Genomic DNA, 22,080 nt, shown 5'->3' with positions numbered 1-22,080 from the left:
AGCGGGCTCCCCTTGCCCATACACCTCCTTAACTCCTTCAACAAGCTCCAAGTCTACTCTTTAAAGCAGCCCTGCTCCTTTCTAGTCCACAGGTCTGGTTTATAGCCTGCAGATCCCTGCGTCTCCACCTCAGGCACCGTTCTGCCCCTTGGTGCCACGGTGGGCTTGACAGAACGGGTGCTTGCCATGGCAAATAGGTCACCACTTTCAGGTTTGCGTCCCTTTGGAGCCTGTGGGCAGCTCCACCCAGGCCTGGAGGGTTGTTGATGTCTTGTCACTGATCTCTTCTGCAGGTTCTTCCACTGCTGCTGCCCAGGAGCTGATGGCAGAACAGGACACCTGGGGTGCCCTGTTCCTTGTCAAAGAGCAGCTCTTGTCCCTGTAGAGCTAATACGAGTAGTAGCGGACCTGTGAAATGGGCACTATTAGCAAATCCTCCAAATGTACCTAAAGACAAAGCAAGATTTCACCAGGAAGACCTTGCTATAACTATGCAAAATAAATGTATCTAAAAACTTCACAGCTAAGAGGGCCTTGCTAACGCTGAGCTAATAATGAACAAACAAAACAGACTGACCTGGAAATACCGTGGTTCACAGCATTCAAAGCAGGGTCCGTTTTGTTTCCTCTCTGTTGAATTCCGCTTTGATACCTTGGCATTGACCCAGAGGGCTGGCCTGGGAGAGACCCCGACCCGCAGAGCTCCAGGAGCACAGTGCAGGCGCTCCCAGGCCCTGCAAATATCCACCCGGGCTGGCAAATGTGTGCTCACAACCGATGCCTCTAATAAAAAACAAATACAAAGAGCAAAGGTCTGAAATACCCCTATTCGTCTCTCACAGAGCTCCCGGTGCCAATAAAACTCTTAGTAGCAGATAAGTTGTTTCAGCCTCTTCTCCACCGCTTCTCCAAAGCCAGGTCAAATTTAAAAGTCCTACCATATGCCTGAGGGTCTATTTTGATACATTTGTCTCTTGTTTACAAAGATTAAATCCCTCTGTTACATTCATTCGTCCACAGGCAACAACTGTTGTTTATAAAAGATAAAACTTGAAATCTCACACATCTTGTTTTCAACTCTTTTTCAATTTTCATTTAAGCCATAAATGAGTTGTGGTTTTTCCCTGAGGTTTCCCACTCGCCCCATGCCCACTGGACATAGTACAAATAACTGCTCTGCAAGAAGACTTAGAAAACAAAATCTTGTTTTCTTTCAGGCAAATCCAGGCCTGGCTCAGAAGTGTCCCGACCAGAATTACATGGCAGAAATCTGACATCCCAGTTTGAGTGAATTGAGGTTCAGAGAAATTAAATTGAAGTTCATTTTCTGCACATTATCTTTACTTCTGTCTCTCTGGGAACTTAAACCCTTGCAAGGATAGTTTCTACAGGGCAAGGAGAGATTGGAAAAGAAAGGTGATACCAAGTTGCTTGGCAGAGAGAGCTCCAGGAAGGGTTTTTAAATTATTAAGCAGAAGGAGCAAAAAAGTGAAGAGTTGAGGAGCTGGGCAGAGGGAGCAAGAGACAGAGAGTGTGTCTGCTCCGTCCTGGATCACAGAGGGTGCATTTCTAGTCCATCCCTATTCAGAGTGTTCTTCTCTGTGGAGATATTTGATTTCCCCCAAGATTTAGGGAGCTCTGCTAGATCAAGCGTTCACAGGAGCTGCTGGAACTGAACACGTGTATGAATTGCCCCATCGGCAGGAGCAGGTTTAACACACGATGTGCTCAAGCAGCAGGACTCAGCATGTAGGCAGGCCCTGCTCCACAGGGAAGCAGGACTCTGTATGAAAGAGCTGGTGCGTTTCTTACAGAAACTAAGCAGGGATGAGCACACAGCAGCAGAAAAGCTGCTACCATGAAGAGGGGTTCCTCACTGCCGGGCAGACTATCAACCAGCAGTGAAGCCCCCCAGTTACGGCTGAGTGGATCCAACACAACACGGCAGGTTTGCCAGGAAAGCCACTGTGCCCCTCCTGCCTCCAACACGCGTCAGGCTGGCGGAGCTCTCTCTGCAGAGACCTGTGGCTTCCTGACGGCTGCACAAGCTGGAGCACCAGGGTCCAGGTGACAAGGGGAGGGGAGAAGGTCAAAGGGGCAGGAAGCAATTCAATTGGCTCGAAACACATTGTAGGTGCTGTTTCTCTTCTCCCAGCAGCCAGCAATGAGACGGGCACTGACGGGCACTGTGAAGGCTGTGCCCTTCTGGCATCACCCAGGTGCACCCTGCAGTCTGAGGACTGGAACCAGGACATTCCTCATCTGATTCAGCCACCGAGTCACTGGCACCGTGTGGGTCTCCAGCCTGCGGTACGTGAACATCTGCTTTGCCTTCCCCCTGCTCCAGCACAGGCGTGATCCCCAGGTGACTTGCTTTGACTAAGCCAACACTCATCTCCTCTTGGCCCATTTGGGAGCTGCACGCCGGGTTTGCATTCATGCGTTTCTCCAGCAGGAAGTGGTCTTCTGACCACGCAGGGACAAGACTTCACCTTGCAGATTCTCCTTGGAAAAAATAAGGTTGACCGGTCTGATTTTAAGGGCAGGAAAACTACCATGAGATTACCCAGTCTCATTATAGGAATCATGCACCCGGTCAACTTACAAACCCAAGCCCTAGAAACCACTGCTAAGCAATAGGCAGTGTCAGATCTGGATGCTTATCACTGATTAACCGACAACCATGCATTCAAGCATCGTAAACACGCAAAGACAGCCTTTGTCTCAAGGAGCTTCAACTTCCAGCACATTACTCCTCACAGCTCACCTCCCACCCATCGTGCTTTTGCTTATGCATTTAGCTTCGATATGAAAAAAAGAGTCATCCAACAAAATTCTAACAACGATCAGAAGCAGCCCAGCATCGCTTTGCTCTGTGAAGCAGCTCCTGCCGATGAAGGAATCCGTGCCCTGAGCTGCGGATGTGATTGAACAGTAATTAAGCAATGCAATTGCCTACCAGAAAACCTGCTCTGTTTGGCTGTAACCACAACAGAGACCGAAGCAATTTTAGCCCTGCCAGATTTCTTTCTTCTTTTTTTTTTCCTTTATAAACCAGACCTTTCAACACCCACATACTTTACAAACAAATCCCATTCCTGTTGTGACACAAAGATTTCCAACTTTCCTAAGCCTCAAGTCTCAAAGGCTTTGCTGGAGCTGGCCAGACAGCTTCACCTTTTAAAAAAAAAAAAAAAAAAAGAAGAAGAAAACTGAAATAAAAACCAAAGACACATCAAGTTCTAACAGCAAAACCCCTGGCTCTGTGGGAGCACAGCAGTGCTCACCAAACATTTCAGCATTAGCACCCAGCTGAACCAGAGATCCTGCACGCTCTGTAGCTTTTCTGCTCAGCAAAGCAGAATAAGTCTGGCGGGGACAGAGACAGCAACAACTCATTGTCATCCTGCCCCCACGTTCTCAGCTTCCAGCTTGTGCCCAGCACCCTCTCTTCCCACTGTGGCAGTTACAGGGATGCGGGAGGGGATGTGGGAGGCAGTGCGGGAGGTGGCGGGTGATCGAGCTGTGAGTGGATTAACTGCTTATTTATCCTCGCTCTAATTAGAGCCAACACCTCATTTCACGACTGCAGATAACACAGAACCACGTTCTCAGCTACGCTGAGCTGAAAATAGGCAGAACACAGGCACTAGAGATGAATTCCCAAATCTCACACCGCAGCCCCTGATTCAGGGCAATTGCCTCTGTTCCTAAAGCATCTGCAAACGCCGGAGAGAGCAACCCACTGAAGCTGGGCTGCAGCGGGCTTCATCCCACCCTTTAGTGCAACCGCTTGGCATTTTTTTAAGCGCTTCCCGCTCAATTACTTCACGTAGCATCATGTGAGGGCACGGCTGGGAAAAGCACACCTTCCTGCAAGTGCCCCAGCGTGGGTTTGCACCCACGTTGGCAGGGAGCGTGTGTCCTCGGCCGCGCCGGCTGCCGACACCTGCCGCCAGCACCAGTGCTGGTGGGCACTGCTGCCACGGGCAGGACGGGCGGGTCTTCCTGCCAAACATCTCAGAATGACCATTTCTTTTCTGTCAGAACTGGGGTTTCAGCAGATGCTCTTTAAGAGCTAACCCTTGCTCTATAATCATAAATCCTTTGTATTTTAGCCTTTTTTGTTAAATTAACACAGCGACAGTAACACAACGGCTTCTGCTTGCTCAGATTTTTGCAAAGGGTGTGAAAGTGAGAGGACTTGGAGAACAGCAACAGCAGCACTTTCCGCGAGTTTTCCCTGGGAGGTGTTGATTAGCAGATTTCAGAAGAGCTCAACTCAGCCCTTTATGTGAGCCCAAGTTAAAAACCAATTTATGCACAAAACCAGTTTAAGCTAAATGCAAAGCTGGGAACAGAGACTCAGCCTCAGCGCGACCTGCAAAGGCAGACACGCTGCTCCAAGTCCTCCGGAAAGTGCTCCATGGTGACAGCTCTCAGGGAGAGATTTCGTGTTCCCTCACTGCTGCCCCGCTTTGGTTTTTGACAAAACATCTCATCCGTGACTCAAGCATTTTGGAGAAACTCTGTGTCCAAATTCTCTTCACAAGGGCTCCAGCACTGGGAGTGGGAGATAGGGATTTTATTACCATTTTCTATTACTAAGTTATGATTACTCAGAGAGCCACAGGCCCAAGCCTCAGTGTTATGGGCTGGACCTGTTCAGAGACTCTTTGCAGTGCCCCAAACATAACATGATTTTTTGCTTCATCCTACCCAGGGCACAAACCTCCCAGTTAAACCAGCTTGTGTTGGGATACCGCAGGTCAGCCCAGCTACTGAGCATTAAGCAGAATGGTCCCATGGACAAAACGAAGAGCACAATTCACCTCCATAGACGGGACAGGCCTGAGCAGCCTGAAGAGGTACATATGCAAGAAACTGAAAACAGACCGTAACACCCCGTTGGGTTTTGTCCTTGTCTTTCCTGACCACTTCTACCCACACAAGCTGTGTGCATGGCAGCACTCATCTTGAATGATCCCCGTCGCTGTGGAATCTCTGAGCAGCCGTGAAGAAGAGGGAATAGAGGATGTGGTGAAATGCACCTGGAGTAACACACAGTAGCTTTGAATTGTCTGTAGGTTTTGCAAGATTGAAAGGAGAGCACAAGACAGGGAGGAGATGGGCTCCCACTGCCAGGGGGAAGCTGTCCTAGCAAGGGGAGCTGCAGGAGAGGGGTCAGGCAGCCTCGGATGGAGGCAGCAACGGCACCACTGACAGCTCTTGTGAAGGTCTGCCCCAGCCAAGGGGACATCAAACGTTGTCAGGAGTCAGCACAGACACCACGGAGGTGAGTTATACTGGTCACTCAGTGCAGGTGGCACAAATTTATGTCAAAGCTGGTAACTGCAGAGTCTCTGCCTTGCACCTCTTCCTTGGGCTCTCCTCTGCCACCACACCTACACAAGCAGGATCACTATCCCCAATGAGGAGCCTAGAAAAAAAGCTGCTGCATGTGGTGACAAGTCGAGGCTGCCAAGGTGACCAGCTCCAGTGCAGGCCCGTCCTGCAGCGGAGGGGGATCGCGGCGGGCGAGGGGAGGTTTCCTGAGCTGGGGAACCCACCAGGAGCCGGCAGCTCTCATGAGAGTCAAAGCTGACAAGGTGCGGGCAGGGCCAGAAGTCATGGTGGCCACCCTTGCGCCCACAAAGGGCAGCCCCAGGGATGGCCAGCGGCCAGGGTGGGCAAACAAGGCACAGTGTGGCAGTTTGTGTGGGAGGGCAGCTCTTGGAAGGAGGGACAATGCACTGGCTGAGTGGAGAGGCTTGAAGTTCGCATAACCCAGCACCAGGGCACTGTTCTGTGCCATCCACACAGGCCGAGGGCTCTCACCCTGCCTGACCCTGCGGGCAGGACGGCGGGCGCTCGCTGAGAGCAAAGGCTGCAGCTCTGGCTGGGGTCTGCACCAGCACCCCAGCGGTGGCCAATGCCTCTGCACAGACGGAGCTGCTGAGGGGAGAGGCTGCGGTGCAGGCCCCAGGCTGCGGGAGATGCCCAGACCTTTCTCTTTAGGCAGGGGCAGGCAGCAGACCTGCCTGCGAAAGGTGTGCCCGGGCGGCTGAGCTGCCGGGGGAGGTGAGAAGGCTGAGGAGGAGTCAGAGAGCTGGTTCCAAGCCCAGCCTGCAGTGGACCCACAGCCCATGGGCACACAGCCAGAAACTCCCCCCCGGCACACGCAGAGGGGAGGGGGGGCAACAATGCAGAGGAATGGAATCTCACAACAGCAGAGACATGCAGGAGGGAGACTCCCCGCGAAGCCTGAGGTGCCCTTGCAGAACCGCTCTGCCGCTGCGCTGGGTTTGTGTGTGGGGTGGGGTTTTGGTAGCAGGGGAGGGGTGTGAGGACCTTCTCAGAGCTCCCCCGGCTCCAAGTCGGACCCACCTCCGAGCCAATTAGTGACGGTGGCTGAGCCTCTGTGATAACGTATTTAAGAAGGGGAACCTGGGAGGAGGAGTTGGGGTTGTAAGAAGGAGCTGTGAGAAGAACATGTGTGAACACCGAGGGCAGTGGAACAAAGAAGGAGAAGGGGGGGAAGCTCTGCTGGAGAAGAGACTCCCCTGTGGTGAGACGGCAGGGCCACCCCCCACTGCTAACCATGAGGTCACCAGTGGAGCACATGGAGGACCCCGCGCTGGAGCGGGCGGCTGCACCTGAAGGAGGTCGGGACTCTGTGGGAAGAAGCCCCCGCTGCTGTAGTTCGGCACTGGGAGGACTGAAACACGCAGGGGTGACCCACGCCGGAACAGCTCGGGAAACCTGCGGCCCATGGGACAGACTCACGTCACAGAGGGTTCGTGGAGAACTGTCTCCTGTGAGAGGGGAACCACGCTGGAGCAGGGAAGAATGAGAGGAGTTCCCCGCCCAGCCCGAGGAGGAAGAAGTGGTGGGACTGACCACATCCCCCCATTCCCTGCCCCCTGCACCGCAGGCACGGGAGAGGAGGTGCAGATATTGGGAACAAAACGGAGCCTGGAAAGAAGGGCGGGACGGGGGAAGGTGTTTTCAAGATGTGGCAATGCTTCTCACTGTCCTGCTCTGTTAAGTGTTGCTGTTAGTGTCCAAATTAAATTTATGTTCCTTTCTTCCCCTAAGGAGTCCACCTTCTGCCCATGACCATGATGGGTGAGTCATCTCTCCCTATCCTCATCTCCATTCCTGAGCCATTTGTTTCACTTTCTCCTTCCCAGCACTGGGGGGGAAGGGGGGGAGCAAGCGGCTGCGTGGGGCTCAGTTGCCCTCTGGGCTCAAACCAGGACAACGGTGCTTTGCAGACTGAAGAGGAAAGACCCGTCCCATCAGGATTGACGCTGGAGCTGAGTAACGCAGCCCGGTCTGCTCCCCTGTAACAACCAGCACAACCAAGAAAAGGCAAAGGGTGACAGCAGTAGGCAACTCTTCCGAGAGGTGCAGAGGCACCCACCCACCTGCTGACCTGCCGCACTCGAGAGCGAGCTGTGCTCTTCCCAGGGGCTGCTGTCAGGGACGTCCCCAAGGGGCTGCCGAGCCTGGGCAGTCCACTGACTGTTACCCACTGCTGCTGTTTCACGTGGGCAGCAACAATGCAGCCAGGAGCCCTCTGAGGAGTATCAGGAAGCATTGCCAGTTTATGATTCTATCATTCTATGATTCCAGAGCCCTGGCAGTGGCAGTAAGGGACTCTGGAGCACAGGTAGCTTTTTCATGAGTCCTCCAGGTCAAAGGTGAGGGCTCTGAAAGGGCCAGTTGAATCCAGCAGATCAACAGCTGGTTACGGGACTGGTGCCACAGCCGGGGTTCAGCTACTTAGACCATGGGACTCGCTTTGAGAAACCCAGTCTGCTGGGGGCTGGTGGGGCCCATCTGTCAGAGAAGGGGAGGAGCATCTTCAGCCACGGGCTTGCCAAGCTGGTGAAGAGGGATTTACACTGAAGTTGCTGTGGGAAGGGAACCGCAATCCATCCTACCCCTACCAGCTTGATACCAGTGGCAACAATAGATGCCCAGAGCCCGGAGAGGGGTCCCAGGGCAGCAGGAGAGCACCTGAGGAGCAGCACAAAGGAATTCCAGCTAGAGAGTCAGCTCCATCACAGCCCAACTTCAATGCCTCCATGCACATGCACGTAGCACGGAGAATAAACATGAGGAGGTAGAGATGTGCACACACCCGCAGGGCTACGATCTTACTGGCATCACGGAGATGTGGTGGGACAGCTCCTACGATTGGAGTGTTGGGGTAGAAGGACACAGGCTCTTTGGGAAGGACAGGCAGGGGAGACGAGGAGCAGGGGTCACCCTCTGTGTCAGTGACCAGCTGGAGTGCAGGGAGCTCTGCCTGGGGATGGGTGAGGAGCCGACCGAGGGCTCACAGGTCGGGATTAAAGGGAGGGCAGGAACAGGAAACATTATAGTGGGGGTCTGCTACCAGCCACCCAACCAGGAAGACTGAAGGCCCTCTACAGAGAGGAGCAGCCCCATATTCACCAGCCGTGGTCATCATGGGGGGCTTCAACCACACCAATATCTGTTGGAGGGACAGCACAGCAGGGCACAAGCAATCCCAGAGGGTCAGGAATGCGTTGATGGTAACTTCCTCCTCCAAGTGATAGAAAAGCCAATGAGGAGAGGGGCTGTGCTGGTCCTTATTCTCACCAACAAGGGAGAGTGTGAAGCTCAAGGGCAGCCTTGGCTGCGGTGACCATGAAATGGGGGAGTTGAAGGTCCTTAGGACAGCACAGAGGGCACCCAGCAAGCTCACTGCCCTGGACTGCAGGATGGGGACTCAATCGGGGAGTGTAGTGACAGGACAAGGGGTAAGAGTTTTAAACTGAAAGAGGGTAGATTTAGATTAGCTATTGGGAAGGAATGCTTCCCTGTGAGGGTGGTGAGACACTGGCACAGGTTTCCCAGAGAAGCTGTGGCTGCCCCCTCCCTGGAAGGGTTCAAGGCCAGGTTGGACGGGGCTTTGGGCAACCTGGGCTAGTGGAAGGTGGCCCTGCCCATGGCAGGGGGGTTGGAACTGGATGATCTTTAAGGTCCCTTCCAACACAAACCATTCCATGATTCTATGAAGTGGATTCTTCTTTCAGACCTCAGGGCCATGGGGGCTCAGCCTTTCTGTAGCTTTCAGGTGAGCTGTAAGATGCGCCCAGCTGCAGGGATCATCAGAGACCTAAACCCTGTTTCCAAAAATAAAAAAAATTTACTATTGCATCCTACTAGATGTCCCTGCCAAACAGCTAGGGGTATTTCTCATCTCAAATCTTTGGTTACCTAGTGCCGCAATGACAGCTTATGCACAAAGTAATCCTTTGCCATCTTCTGCCCAAAACACCCTGTAGCCTTTAAGCAGATTATTTCAGTGTTATTTACAGAAACATAGAAATATTGAACAGATCTACAGCTCAGGACTGCTTACTCTCCAAAAACAAAGGAGAGGAGCAGCTGCTATTGTTCTGTAGAGAGAGGACAGGTTCTAGGAGTTTTGCACCAGCAAAGCCCAGGTACCCCCTAAGGAAAACTGGGCAACGAGGCTGCACTCTGCAGGGCAGTAACGAAGAACGTGGCAGGGCTCGTATCGGGCAAGATGCAAAATCTTTATTCCAGTTCTATCGGAAAAAACACCACCTCCACAGCTCACCATTTGACAGTTCAGCCAGAACAGGGAGAGGTCACGCTTGCCCAGCGGAGGCACAGACTTAGAGGACACAGTCCTGTAGGCACTTCAAGAGGAAGCTCAGCTTCAAAATACAAACACTGAACAGTTTGGCTTAAATTTTTAATATAAAAAGTCACTAAAAATGCTAAAATGTGACAAACCATTGGAAATACTGTGACAAACATTTGCCCTTACGCAGTAAAAAAACAAAACAAACCCAAACTGGCAAGAAGCTTTGAAATGCATGTTTTCTTCTTCCTCCTGGCACATCGGACCATCATCTACCAAAAACGTTCCTCTAAAAAAATCCATGGCACCTTCATCTCGTACTTCAGTGCAAGAGGCTACTCTCGATGGACCAGCACAAATAAACCCAGTAAAAAGAGGACTGCATACTGTAAGAGAAAGAAGACAAGGCCCAAGAGCGCACATTCACATCTAAAGCTGCAGTAACGACAGCAAACACACAGGCCAAACGGTTCTGCCTGTGCATATAAAGTTCTCATGAAATCATTTTAGCTGGGGTGGGAGAAGCAGGCAGAAAATGGAAGAGCTCTTACCTTAAATTTTGGATAATCGTTCATTAAGATAGTCACTATTCCAATATAGGGCACAAATCTACAAGAATAAAGGTTTTATTAAAACAAACAGTATTCAAGGGCACATACGGGAGCAGCACTGCCCTGGCACTTGTACAGAGGGAGGGCCACTCAAGCATGCTGATGGCTACAGCCAGCAGACCCAGGGCTTCTCCTCCCAAGCAGGGAAGCCACGGCAGTGGGGGCTGAGTGACAACCAGTCCTAGAGCGTGTTTCAGCCTCTGCCTTGCTCAGATCTCGCCTGCCTGCAAAGACTCTGCCTTGCAGAGTCATTTCCATGAAAATTCTGATCACGCCTGAGCGTGCACTGCCTTTGCACCGGTGTCCATCCACCAGCAAAATCTCGGGACGCAGCTCACAGCTTGATACCTTTGCTTAAGCCAAGTTAAGAACTGAACTACCTCTGGTTTTTAACTCTCCACAGTACCTTTTGAAATGCTTTCAGGCAGGTCACAAAAACCCAGCAGGGAGAGTTCAAGAGGAGGTGGGGATTAACAGATGGCAATGGGGGAGGGCAGTGCGGAAGCCACATCTTTTTCAACTCCACTTACCCTCTTGCTCGTCCTACTACATCCTTTTTCTCCAACCAGTGCTGCCCTCGTTTGTACAGCCCTCTGTCATCAACCGCGTTATTGTCTCCCTTTGTCAAAAATTTGATGTCACCGTTTTGCCTGGAAAGACAAGAGAGCCTGGTAAGTCAGAGAAAAAGAACTTATCAAAAGCTGTTCTAGAACAAGCGTGTGGAGACTAACACAAAGATATTAAGAAGCAATCGTGTCCTACATGTTCAAGCAGGATGAAAAAGGGAAACTGTCAAATGGAGAGGAAAGCGGACAGTTTGGGAAATAACTGCCAACAAAAGAATGAATTCTGGCCCCAGCCAAGCTTTCTGGCAGAGTTTAAGAACAGAACCAGCAGGATGAGCCACCTCTAGCGAAGGTGCAGCTATTGCCTCTTTGCTTTTAACCTCTCTCATGTTGACGCTTCTCTTGCTTCACACACAAACGGTGGGTTCTGGGCTCTGTACTACCACCCAGAAGGAGACTGGGGGGTTAAAGCATACAGTTCTACTCAGTAGTGGTCAGAAGCAAGCTGGAACTTAGAGATTATTAGGAAAGGGGGACAGAACAAAACAAACAATACCATTATGATACTGCATGAACTCACGATGTGCCTACATCTTGAATGATCTCTGCAGTTCTGAACCCCCTACATCCTTTTTTGAAATGGAGAGAAGAACTGGCAAAGGTTCAGAAACGGATAACAAGGTCTGGAACCACTTCCATACAAGAAACAACAGACCAGGACTCTTCAGCCTGGAAAAGACAGAACTGATGGGAGATATGATGGTAGTTCAATACAAATGACGCAGACAGCAACAATCAAACCGCTTTTCACTGCCTCTTCCAACACCAAACCTAGAAGGCATCAAATGAAACTCAGAGGTAACAGGTTAAAACAAGACAGGGAAGGTGCTATGCAGAACTAACAACAGTGCAAACTGAATCACGTCTCTCTGGAAGGATATTTTGGATGCCAAAAATTTGTACCAGTTCAAAAAGTGACCAGATACTCCACGTAAAAAAGAAAAAGGAGGCTATTAATAAAGAACTGTGACTTTGTGCTTGAAAGCGCGATTTGCAGAAAGCAGAGGAATTATTGCTACATACTCTCTCTAGTGTTTAATTCATGCTTAGATGAATTAGTTCGCTTGCCAGAAACAGGGTCCCAGAGCAGATGAACCTTTGCTATGACCTGGAAACAGCTGCTGTTATGGCCTAGCTTCTACACCACGTTCCACATCCTTTCCCAGTCGTTGCCATCCAGCTCGCGGGGCAGCCAGCAGCGCCCGCAGAATTCCAAGCAGCAGTTGGTGCCACTCCGGAGGGACCGGTCGGCCACCGTCACCTCCCTGCGGCGTCTGAAGGCAGATGCTGAGCGGGAGAGCGCTCGCTGCTTCCTCACAGAAACGACAGATCAGATGCAACTGGGGAAAGCAGGCGGGAGGTCCTCAGAGCTCATGCTGTACTCACCGTGCCTGAACACCACCGCGTGTTACTTGACAGAAGAAGCTTGGAAGGAAACAAAGGGGAAAAAAAGATCTTTCTTCAAAGGACATTTGGGTCATAGTGTGGGAAAACAAACACTCTAGGAGCTTAGAGATACAGTCTGGATAAAGATGAAGATACCCAAAGGTGCAGATAATGTAGTTTCAGCTCTGAAGAGTGATGGAGTAGGAGCACACCATCGCATTGAGCAGATTCAACGCTCTATCACGAAGCGGTGCGAGAAGCCCACAGCACAGTTGCTCTGCTGTCTGAAAGGTGAATGAAATCTGGTCTGGTTGTCCTGCACCAAAACCACTAAGTAAATTTTGACCACAGGCTTCGTGTTTAGTGACAAAGAGTGAACTCAATTTTGCTCTGAACAAAGAAGAAAGGGCTAGCAAGTAAAAACCATCTTGTCATTGAAACAATACTGATGTGAACTGGGACCTGAGCTGCCAAAAAGTCACAGTTTCTGTTTTCCTTCATTTTGACACTGCTGTCAGCTTTCACAGACTTTTCACAGTTTTCATATTCAGTCCATAACTACATGAAGAAATGGGAAACTCCAACCATTCAGAAGACACTCTTTCATTCCAAAACTGTACCAGAAAAATATTCTTTAAAGAAGAGTGAAAGAAGCAACTGATACTCGAGTCCTGCCTTCAGCGCACAGCTTCAGGTCACGGTATGGATTTTTCAGTTTTATCTCTCCTAACATAAAGATCAGGTTTGTGTTTGGTCATTTTATTTGAATGGAACCTAAAATACCGGAGAATGACTCTACTTCACAGAATCTAGGGTTGGCACTGTGGTCTTGTTACTTTTTTTTTTTTTAAGAAAAAAGCGCTGGCTACCTTAATACCTAGTACTGAGATAGAGCCAGGCTAAAAACGAGGGGTGGGTGATATCTGGAGATGAACTGCCACACAGAACACACATTTCTGCTTCTCCTTCCCATGCACTGGCTGAGAGCAGAGAGAGAAGACCCTGACCTTTCTTGCCTCTTCAATAATCAGCCCAAACAGCAGCACTGGAGCCTTTAGCATGCAATAGGGGAGGAGGAAAGTGATGTTTCACTTAAAAGAGTTCCCAAGACATCACAGAAAGTGCCCATGCAAAAGTGAGATATCAAATTTGTCAAGTGTACTGATCTTATTTTTAAATTAGTGGCATCAAAGAACAGTACTTTGAAAACTGACACTGTTAAAAGTTTTGGGTGCGTAATAAATCTGAACAGCAAACAATCTGCTCTGCCTGCTGGGAGAGGTGCCACCCTCTCATAGCCAGGACTTCCTCTGGACTATTTCTGTGCACAAAGCTGGTCGGCCTTGGCATTGGGCCAGACAAACGGTCTGTGTCCCAACAGCTGTGGCTGCTACAAACGCTTAGGGGAAGGGACCCTCTCTATGCCACCGACCTCACTTGACTACAGCAATCCTCAAATGCCACCTCTACATAGATTCACCTAACCTCGGAACCGATCTCTGGGTGCTGGTAGAGCTCCACTTCATTCATACTCAGCAGAAACAGATGCTAGGACCCCATCCAACCGCTTGCCCTCTCGGAGCTGACCTGAAGAACCAGTGATTCAGTTCAAGACTTAGTTCTCACTCAGAAGCCTCACGGGGCTGGCTCATATCACCACAGACCAGCCTGGAGCAGTCACAGTTCTGTCCACAAAACAGGAAGGCTCACAGCTGCAGAGGAAGCCTTGCTTGGGAAACTAAGCCCTGTTCAGCAACCAATCCAGAGTGACTGCGCTTCATTCCTGCAGACACACAACCTGCTAAATGTTTAGAGAATGAACAGTACACGGAGGGCACAGCACATACAGAGACTCCGAGTATAACACAAAACTTTCTACAGAGAAGAGAAGAAACACCCTGCCTCTGCATGAGAGCAGGAACCAGGACCATAAAGACAAGCTTTAAAATAATGCACACTACACAAAAAATACCCTTCTTCCATAAGTTCTACCTCCACAAACAAGAGTCACTTCACACACACAAATGCAGCCACACCTAGAGAGGAGAACACAGCAACGTAACACAGCTGCGTGGGATGGAAACGATGGCACAGGAGACACGAAGTGACACGGGGAGTCCAGGATGCTGGCACAGACTCCCCAGCTTGTGCATTCTGCTGGATGGTATTTACAAGTAAACCAAGGAGGGCAGATTCTGTCTGTCTGAAATTCCCACGTCTGAAAATCCTGCAGCACCTGGATATCTGTTACTGACATCCCACCCATTCATTTACCCAAGGAGACGGGGAAAAATACAATTTAGCTAAACATCTGCAGTACAACCCCTCAAATTCTTGACATACTTCTCATGAATCTTCAGGACACGATGGACTATAGGAATTTCCCTTCCTTCTATCCTAAAGACCACAATTTCTCCCACTCTGATTGGATCTTCAATTCGGTTTGTGAGGAACAGAAGATCTCCTCTGTGAAACGCAGGCTCCATGCTTCCACTGAAAAAGAGAAGAGCAATTGAACAGTGTTTAAACACTCAGAATCAGCTTTTTGGAGTTTATAGTCCTTTAAGAAAAATCTCACAAGAACCTCAATGAAGAGCTCCTAAGAAAACCACCCTGGAAACCAGGCAGGTGTCTAACCTCTATTCAGTCAGATTTTCAATCACCACACTACCAGCAGTTTAGATTAGCTGGGAACAGAGCGCTGCCAGCAGCCGGGGTTAAAAGCACACGAAATGGGGACAGCATTCTGCTTTCTTAAGAACAACAAACCTGATGACAAGCAGCATCTTCTCAACTTCCGAGCTCTTCATCGGTAGGGCTACAGTGGCAGCACTGCAGCGGTGGGAAGCTTTTTAGATTTAATTCATTTTTAGTTTTTGCAGGTAGATAGATCATCCTCATGAACAAAGCACTGAAAACATACAGGCTCTTGTATTCCCATCTGGAACAGACAGACGGGTGTGCTAAAAATTTGTTATTGTGATTCATCGCTTTGCTTAATGATTTCATTTCAGGCACTGCTATTCAAGTTATTCTTCTCCTGTCTTGTAAATGGCAATTGTTACAAAATACTTAACCTTCTTAATTCCAAACGAGTAATGCAGTACAAAACACAGCGATGAACTTTAAGTACCGGCTATATTCGTGTTTTATCTTGAGACAGAGCAGAAGCTGCTATTCAGAACAGAAGATCACGTTGATGTGACCTAATGGCCTCTGTCTTACTCACTGGGAGGAACAGCGTGAAACATCTCCCCTGTACTTCACAGAGCCATCAGGAGGGAGTTTGTTAGATGGCGTGTGGTAATTAGAAAGGCCAGCATGGCCACAGAACAAACTCCTGTGCAATATCCACGCCAGCATCCGACGGCTGCCCAGGAACTTCAGCCACGGGACTTTGTCCCAGGCAGGAGGAGGGTGGGAGCAGCTACTGCACAGCACTTCTGCGAGGGCAACATGCAACACCTAAAACATAGCCCGTCACACAGTGGTAATGCTCGTACCAAAGAGTACAGCTAAGGCTCCTCTTTTCCCTGCCATGTCACAGCTTACTAGAAGGCCAGGAAAAAACCAAGCAGCTGTGAAAGAAGAGTTAGTGGATGCTTTTCAGGACGTAATGTAACACATAATAAAGCTCACTGGGAATTTCAGCAAGCCAGCCCCCATTTAAAGAACTCAACAGCTTCTCACTATATGAGTTTATTCCCAGGCGTCTCAAAGATTTCAACTTCCTTTTTGCTAACCAAGACTCGCCACATACTTCAACTATCTCTGTAGCAGCAGCAAGATGCGCAGACAGGCACGGGGAGGTACCAGTGTGCCGCGATGTTCTGCTACCACAACTTCTACTACAGGAAGTGCCATTAGCCCTGATGAGAAGACGAGCTCTGCCACAGACATTGCTTTCATACAGGGAAAATCCCCCTCAAGCAACAGGCTCATCACCCCCTGCTTCAAGACCTTCCTTTTTCAAGGCCCTTTCACCCACACCGCTGAGCATTCCTCCAGGAGTTTTGGTATGATCCAGAAACACCTGGTTGTGCTCTTGCCATATTTCTTTGAAGTCCTTCCTCCACTTTCCCCCTCCTCAGACCCACCTCTCTACCGTACAACCCAGCCAGCTGACAGGAGCATTAGGGCAAGATGCTACTTTTACCTGAGGCTGCCAGACCTGCTTCCCCTTCCCTCGGCACCACACAAGAACACGCGTTCACAGAATCCCAGAATCATCTGGGTTGGAAAAGCCCTTGAAGCTCCTCCAGTTCAACCATGAACCTCACCCTGACCGTTCTCAACTCCACCAGATCCCTCAGCGCTGGGTCAACCCGACTCTTCAACCCCTCCAGGGATGGGGACTCCCCCCCTGCCCTGGGCAGCCCATTCCAACGCCCAACAACCCCTTCTGCAAAGAAATCCTTCCTAAGAGCCAGTCTGACCCTGCCCTGGCGCAGCTTGAGGCCATTCCCTCTTGGCCTGCCGCTGGTTCCTTGGCTCAAGAGACTCATCCCCCCTCTCTGCACCCTCCTTTCAGGGAGTTGGAGAGGGCCAGGAGGTCTCCCCTCAGCCTCCTCTTCTCCAGACTAAACCCCCCCAGTTCCCTCAGCCGCTCCCCATCAGACCTGTGCTCCAGACCCTGCACCAGCTCCGTTGCCCTTCTCTGGACACGCTCGAGTCATTCAATGGCCTTTTTGGAGTGAGGGGCCCAAAACTGGTCCCACTCATCGAGGGGCGGCCTCACCAATGCCGAGCACAGGGGTAAGATCCCTTCCCTGTCCCTGCTGGCCACGCTATGGCTGACACAAGCCAGGATGCCATTGGCCTTCTTGGCCACCTGGGCACACTGCTGGCTCCTGTTCCCAGGGAGCCTCCAGCCGCCCCATTCCCCCGGTAACCCCCCTCCTTTGCGGGCCGGGCCCGCGGCTCTGCAGCCCCCACCCAGGGCCTCACCCCGCGGCGCCAGCGCTGAACCAGCTCCGGTCTGCACACACCGCCCCCCCCCCCTCCCTCCCCACCCCCCGCGGGATTTACCTCAGCACCACCACGATGGGGCTCTCGCTGCCCGTCACCACCATCAGCCCCTTCCAGATCATGAGGGCGGACGAGACGATCATGCCGAAGTTCAGCACCTGGTAGTACAGCTGGGGGGGGGGGAAGGGGGGCGGTCAGGCCCCGCGGCCCGGGGCCGGGCAGGGCAGACCCGGCCCGATCCGCTCCGCTCCGATCCGCCCCCCGCCCCCCGCCCCGCCTCGGTTCGGCACCTGCCGCTTGTTCATGCGCCTCACATCGTCCAGAAAGTCCAGCGACAGCATCGCCGGCCCCGACCGCGGCGGCCCCTCCGCCCGCCCGGCCCCGCTTCCGCTTCCGGCGCGTCACCGCCGCTTCCGGCCGCGCCCCGCCCGCCATGGCGGCCCCGGCCAAGAACGACGCCCAGGCAGGCCCCTTGGATGCTTTTATTTGCAATACTTGGAAGTAAACATCATAGCAAGGCACAGACGCCGCTGCGGGTTAAATAGATACGTGATGGCTCGGGAGTGCCCCCTGCTATCCTTAACTCTACGTAGGCTACCTGGTAAAACATCCCCTAGGCTAACGTACACCGTATCAAAAAATACAAAGAGTCCAAACTGTTCGTATCAAAACACGCCGAGACAAGAAGGTGAGCGATCCGAATGCAGTAAGATAAATAGTTCTTAAATTATTTAAACATTGTCATAGTAAACAATAACGAGCAGGGTTCTGGCTCAACAGAATAAAAAAAAATAATGGTATAGGACATAATTATATTACACGAAGCGCATGTGTGATGGGGGAACGAGTGAGAAGGGTGAGAGTCAATATGACTACACGGAAAGAAACGTCTCCCTGGCGACGGGTCACGGCGAGCTGCGACGGGAGCAGCGCCAGCGGAGGAGCTCAGCCCTGGCCGCGGCGGGACGGGGGTTCCCGCTCCTGCCAGCGCCTCCGCGGGCCGCGCCGAGGCAGCTGGGCAGGGAGCCCTGGCGCCCGGCCGACGGCCCCGCTCCAGCTGGTGCACGGGCAGGGGCACGTTCTCCCCGTCTGGGGATGGTGCCAACCTGCCACCAGCCGGCCTTGCCCAAGCTCCCGGCCGGGATGAGCCACCGAGGCGGGACGGCGGCGGGAAGCGCAGCCAGCGAGCCCCCGAGGGGCACCTCCCTCACACCGCACGTGACTTTGAGCTGTGCTCACCCCAGAGGACAGCAGCTACAAAATTCTCTTACAGGATGATTCAGGTCCAAGACATTTCATTAAATTGCCTTTTGGAAAATAAGGTTGTTATTCAGGCAATTAAAGAAAAATCAGCACAACTTACAGCTTGAACCCGTCCCGTGTAACGCAGAAGATCCCAGATCGGCCAGCACGGTCCTGACAAGCGTGTTTTGCTGAGACAGCGTTATGAATTAAAATGAGTAAAACAAAGGCAGGATGGGAAGAGAAAAAAGAAGCCATAAATAGAAGGAGAAAGAAAGCAAGACAGGGAAGGCAAGGCTGGGCTCCGGGCAGAGGCTGAGGCAGTGCACACTCAAAGGAAGAGAGCTCATCTTAAGGAAACTGCAGCTGCAGAAAGTGCTCCTTGATCCTCAGGAGTTGGACAAGCTCCAGCGAGGATTTTCGCCCTGCTTTCCCTTTTCACCTCTCTGGTCTGGCAGAGAGTTAGTGCTTAGGATGCAATGGCAGGGTTTGTTTTTTTTTTTTTAAATTTCCCTTACAAATAGAAGTTAACGGAAAGCAATGTCCATCCCAAGAAATCAACAGAGTATTTCAAAGATTCGCCCCATCCCCACCCTGTATTTGGAGTAAAAACCCCCCAACAAAAAAACCCCGACCAACCTAAAGGGTTTTTTTGTTTTTAAGTCTTAAGAGACTTTGAATGATTGTTCTGCGAGGTGCTACCGGGACCCTCCATGCCACACGTCTGACTGTGTTCACAAAGAGCTGAGTCACTTTTGCACTCTTTGCATTTCAGGTTTTCTTCTTCCGCCGTAGTGTTCATGTCACCATTGTACCCCTCGTGTCCGTTCTCACTCATCCTTTGTAATTTCTGCCTTTCGTCTTCCTCCTCCTCCTCTTCCTCCTCTTCCTCCTCCTCCTCATCTTTTACTTTATGAACAATGAAGAGGTGTCTGTTCAGAGAGATGTGAGAGGTGTAGCACAAGCCACAGAACAAGCACTGGTAGGTGGAGCTGTCTGTCTTGTGCCGAGGTATGTGTTCCTGAAACTCAGTACTGATGTCTGTCGCAAATCCGCATTTAGCGCATTTCCAGTGCGCTCTCAGTTTTTTGGCTGGCGGCGTGTCTGAACCCGCAGCGGCCTCTGCCTGACCCAGCTCATCCGTTGCCATCCTCTTTGGAGATTTTGCCTTAAAAAAAATAAGATTAAAAAGTTACTTTACTGTTCGAGCCCAGAATAAGTGCTAAATTCCACACACCTCTCTGAAGACACCTCAGGGCGAATCCACGTCAGCATTGTGATGCAAACTAACCAAAGCCATGCCTAGGCACTTCTCTTGCACTGCCTTTCCTACCAGTACCCAAACGCCTCGCCCCAACATGCAGGATCTCAACTGCCATCCTGCGAGGGGTTGGCTGGGCAGAAACGTGGAGCTGGTGTGGGAAGGAGCCCCCAGAGCAGGGACAGCTGAGGGACAAGGGGATGGCCATTAGCCCAGACAATGCATCTCAGATTTAACTCTCAACATTCTCCCCTCCACTCAGGCTTTTTCTTCATGGCATCTCTCATTAACTCATCCCCTCTGTCTTACAATCCCGCAGCGTGCTTCTCCTCCCATGAGGATGGCTCACTTGCCTATGTCCCTTCATGTGATTTTGTTACCTCCTTATCCAGCAACACTGAGCACTCTGGATTTAGGATACAGCTTACAGGCTTGTATTTGCAGACCCAGCTGGAGCCACGTGAAGCCACCATCTAACCCCGTTTAGCCGGGTGCCCTGGCACATCAGCTCTGCTTGGGGGAAGCAGCCACCAGCCACTTGTGAGTTACCCCAGGTTTCCTTACAGCATAAACACAGAGGAGTCAGTCTTGCCTGCGATCCCTCAATGCTAGGGTACAGATGAATGATAAATTGCAGTGATATGGAAAAACTATGTCTATTTTTAAAGTAAATGGAGCAAAGAAGCCCCATCAGCCAACCTTCCACTCCAAACCAAGCCAAATTAAATTGGTTGAACAATTACATTTGCTGAAAAAAATTACACAGTCCTGCTTAGGAAGAATGCAGTTCTTGTAGGCAGTGGATCTAAGAAGTATTTTAAAACCAAAAAGGAATCTTTTGCCACTAGCAGAAAAAACAAGGGAGAAAGAGGAGAAATGTGCCAGGCTCATGAACAGAGTGGCAGGGGAAAACAAGGGTAATAACAAACCTAAATTAGACCTGGTTACAAAGTAGACTGAAAAAATGCCAGTAAAACACGGGACCACACGCTCAAGAGTATCTTGAAAAACGCAAGATACGCTGCCCTGGTGCTGCTGCAGCTCAGCTGCGCTTTCAGTTCTTATCCTGACGCTGCCAGAGAGACGCAAACTGGATGGAGTTGAGAGGAGGGGAAGGAAATCTGCCATGGGGACGAGAGGGCTTGACTGCTGCAAGGCAGCGAACACCCCATAACACCCCAAGTGAACAACTACTCGCCAGGTACATTTATTTTTCAATGAAAATATATCGGTTACTTCTGCTGTGTCTCTCTCTGGAGCTTTTGCTTTGGCCATCTGGGATAAGTCTGGGTTTTTGATGCCGTGCATAAGGCTGATGTGATTCTCCAGCATGAACGGCTGAGGAAATGTCTGATTTTCATCTGTGCAGTACCTTGGAAATAAAAAAAGGAAGAAAATTTATTAGAGGAAATGCCCAGCTGTTCCGTTTCCATCTGAACAGCTCTTCGCTAGGTGCCAAACCAATAGGTGTCATTGGAGACAGAAGCTGGGGAGTAATTTACTATTAGATTACCAAAATATGCAGCAAATCATCGTTTTAATAATAAAACATCACTCCAGAGAGAAATCTAGAACAGTTTAGAATTTACCACAGTAAGCAGGAATGTGAATGAAAGTAGGGCACGTCTTACAGTACAGCACTAAATAAATACAGGGACTAGTGGAGATCAGGCCCAGCACGATACATGCTACACAAGTACAAAATAAATAATCCAGGTGGAAAACGCATGGGAGAAAAATGACTCTCAGATGAGAGACAGACCTATACACAGAGGGACCTCAGGACTGCGTAACTCCGAGGAGGCCTGCAGCAGAACCGGGATCTGCACCCAGTGTTCCATCACATCCACAGGACCACGTGTATCATAACATGCTTAAAATTCTTACAAAACTGCTGCAATTTCAACTTTAATAACAATAACCGAGGCAGAAGCGCTCGTGAATGCCTCATTCCTGTTAAAATTTGGTAGGAATCAAGAGCTGCCAGAGAGCAGTACTGCCATTTCAAAAGGAGATGTGAAGGCGCTGTGCCCCCCAGATGACTAAGGGCTACTGGAAATAAGCACCAGGTCCTGCAGACACACGCAGCACCCCGTGCAGCGTGGTGAGGCACACAGAGGTCTCCGCTAGCAACTGGGACACCCAAGACTGACTTTGTACTCTGCTGCTGCCTGCCAGCGCGACACAGGGAAGGTCCATCAGCTACACATCCCCCCGAGCAATGAGGCGAGTAACACTGGACTTCTCTGAAATGCACAAATTGCAGTTGAAATGTAGGCAGCAAGGGATAAAAAGGAACAGAAGTGTCTTTGGGCAACAAAGACATCTTTTAAAAGG

General features: G+C 50.7%; 2 protein-coding genes across 10 annotated transcripts in view; both read right to left on the bottom strand.

The window, feature by feature from the left end:
* Nucleotides 1-9,746: 9,746 nt before the first annotated feature.
* On the bottom strand, nucleotides 9,747-17,625 carry SEC11A (SEC11 homolog A, signal peptidase complex subunit). 4 transcript variants are annotated; one of them, XM_074880401.1, is made up of 7 exons: nucleotides 17,531-17,625; nucleotides 17,301-17,410; nucleotides 14,616-14,765; nucleotides 11,418-11,570; nucleotides 10,791-10,910; nucleotides 10,201-10,258; nucleotides 9,747-10,035 (listed from the first exon to the last, which is right to left on the bottom strand). In XM_074880401.1, exons 1-7 carry the CDS (start codon nucleotides 17,579-17,581, stop codon nucleotides 9,985-9,987), a joined length of 693 nt encoding a protein of 230 aa, XP_074736502.1. In that variant the 5' UTR covers nucleotides 17,582-17,625; the 3' UTR covers nucleotides 9,747-9,984. The 4 variants fall into 4 exon arrangements, with proteins under 4 accessions (XP_074736502.1, XP_074736503.1, XP_074736504.1 ...); XM_074880402.1 differs by having other exon boundaries at nucleotides 11,418-11,555; XM_074880403.1 differs by lacking the exon at nucleotides 11,418-11,570.
* An 81-nt stretch (nucleotides 17,626-17,706) lies between these two features.
* Nucleotides 17,707-22,080, bottom strand: part of ZNF592 (zinc finger protein 592) — a 42,715-nt gene continuing 38,341 nt past the window's right edge. For 5 of the 6 annotated variants that reach the window (XM_074880887.1, XM_074880888.1, XM_074880889.1 and 2 more), the window contains exons 9-10: nucleotides 20,980-21,115; nucleotides 17,707-19,650 (exon numbers count right to left, since the gene is read on the bottom strand). In XM_074880887.1, the coding sequence (XP_074736988.1) occupies nucleotides 19,141-19,650; nucleotides 20,980-21,115 (646 nt within the window). In that variant the 3' untranslated portion in view covers nucleotides 17,707-19,140. Of the gene's footprint in view, nucleotides 19,651-20,979; nucleotides 21,116-22,080 lie in introns of those variants that run through there. The other variant, XM_074880892.1, reaches the window with a different exon arrangement.

The sequence above is a fragment of the Strix uralensis genome, chromosome 11 (assembly GCF_047716275.1).
Source record: "Strix uralensis isolate ZFMK-TIS-50842 chromosome 11, bStrUra1, whole genome shotgun sequence".
Classification (NCBI taxonomy): domain Eukaryota; kingdom Metazoa; phylum Chordata; class Aves; order Strigiformes; family Strigidae; genus Strix; species Strix uralensis.
The sequence above is the reverse complement of the archived record's forward strand: the minus strand, read 5'-3'. Positions and strand labels throughout refer to the sequence as shown.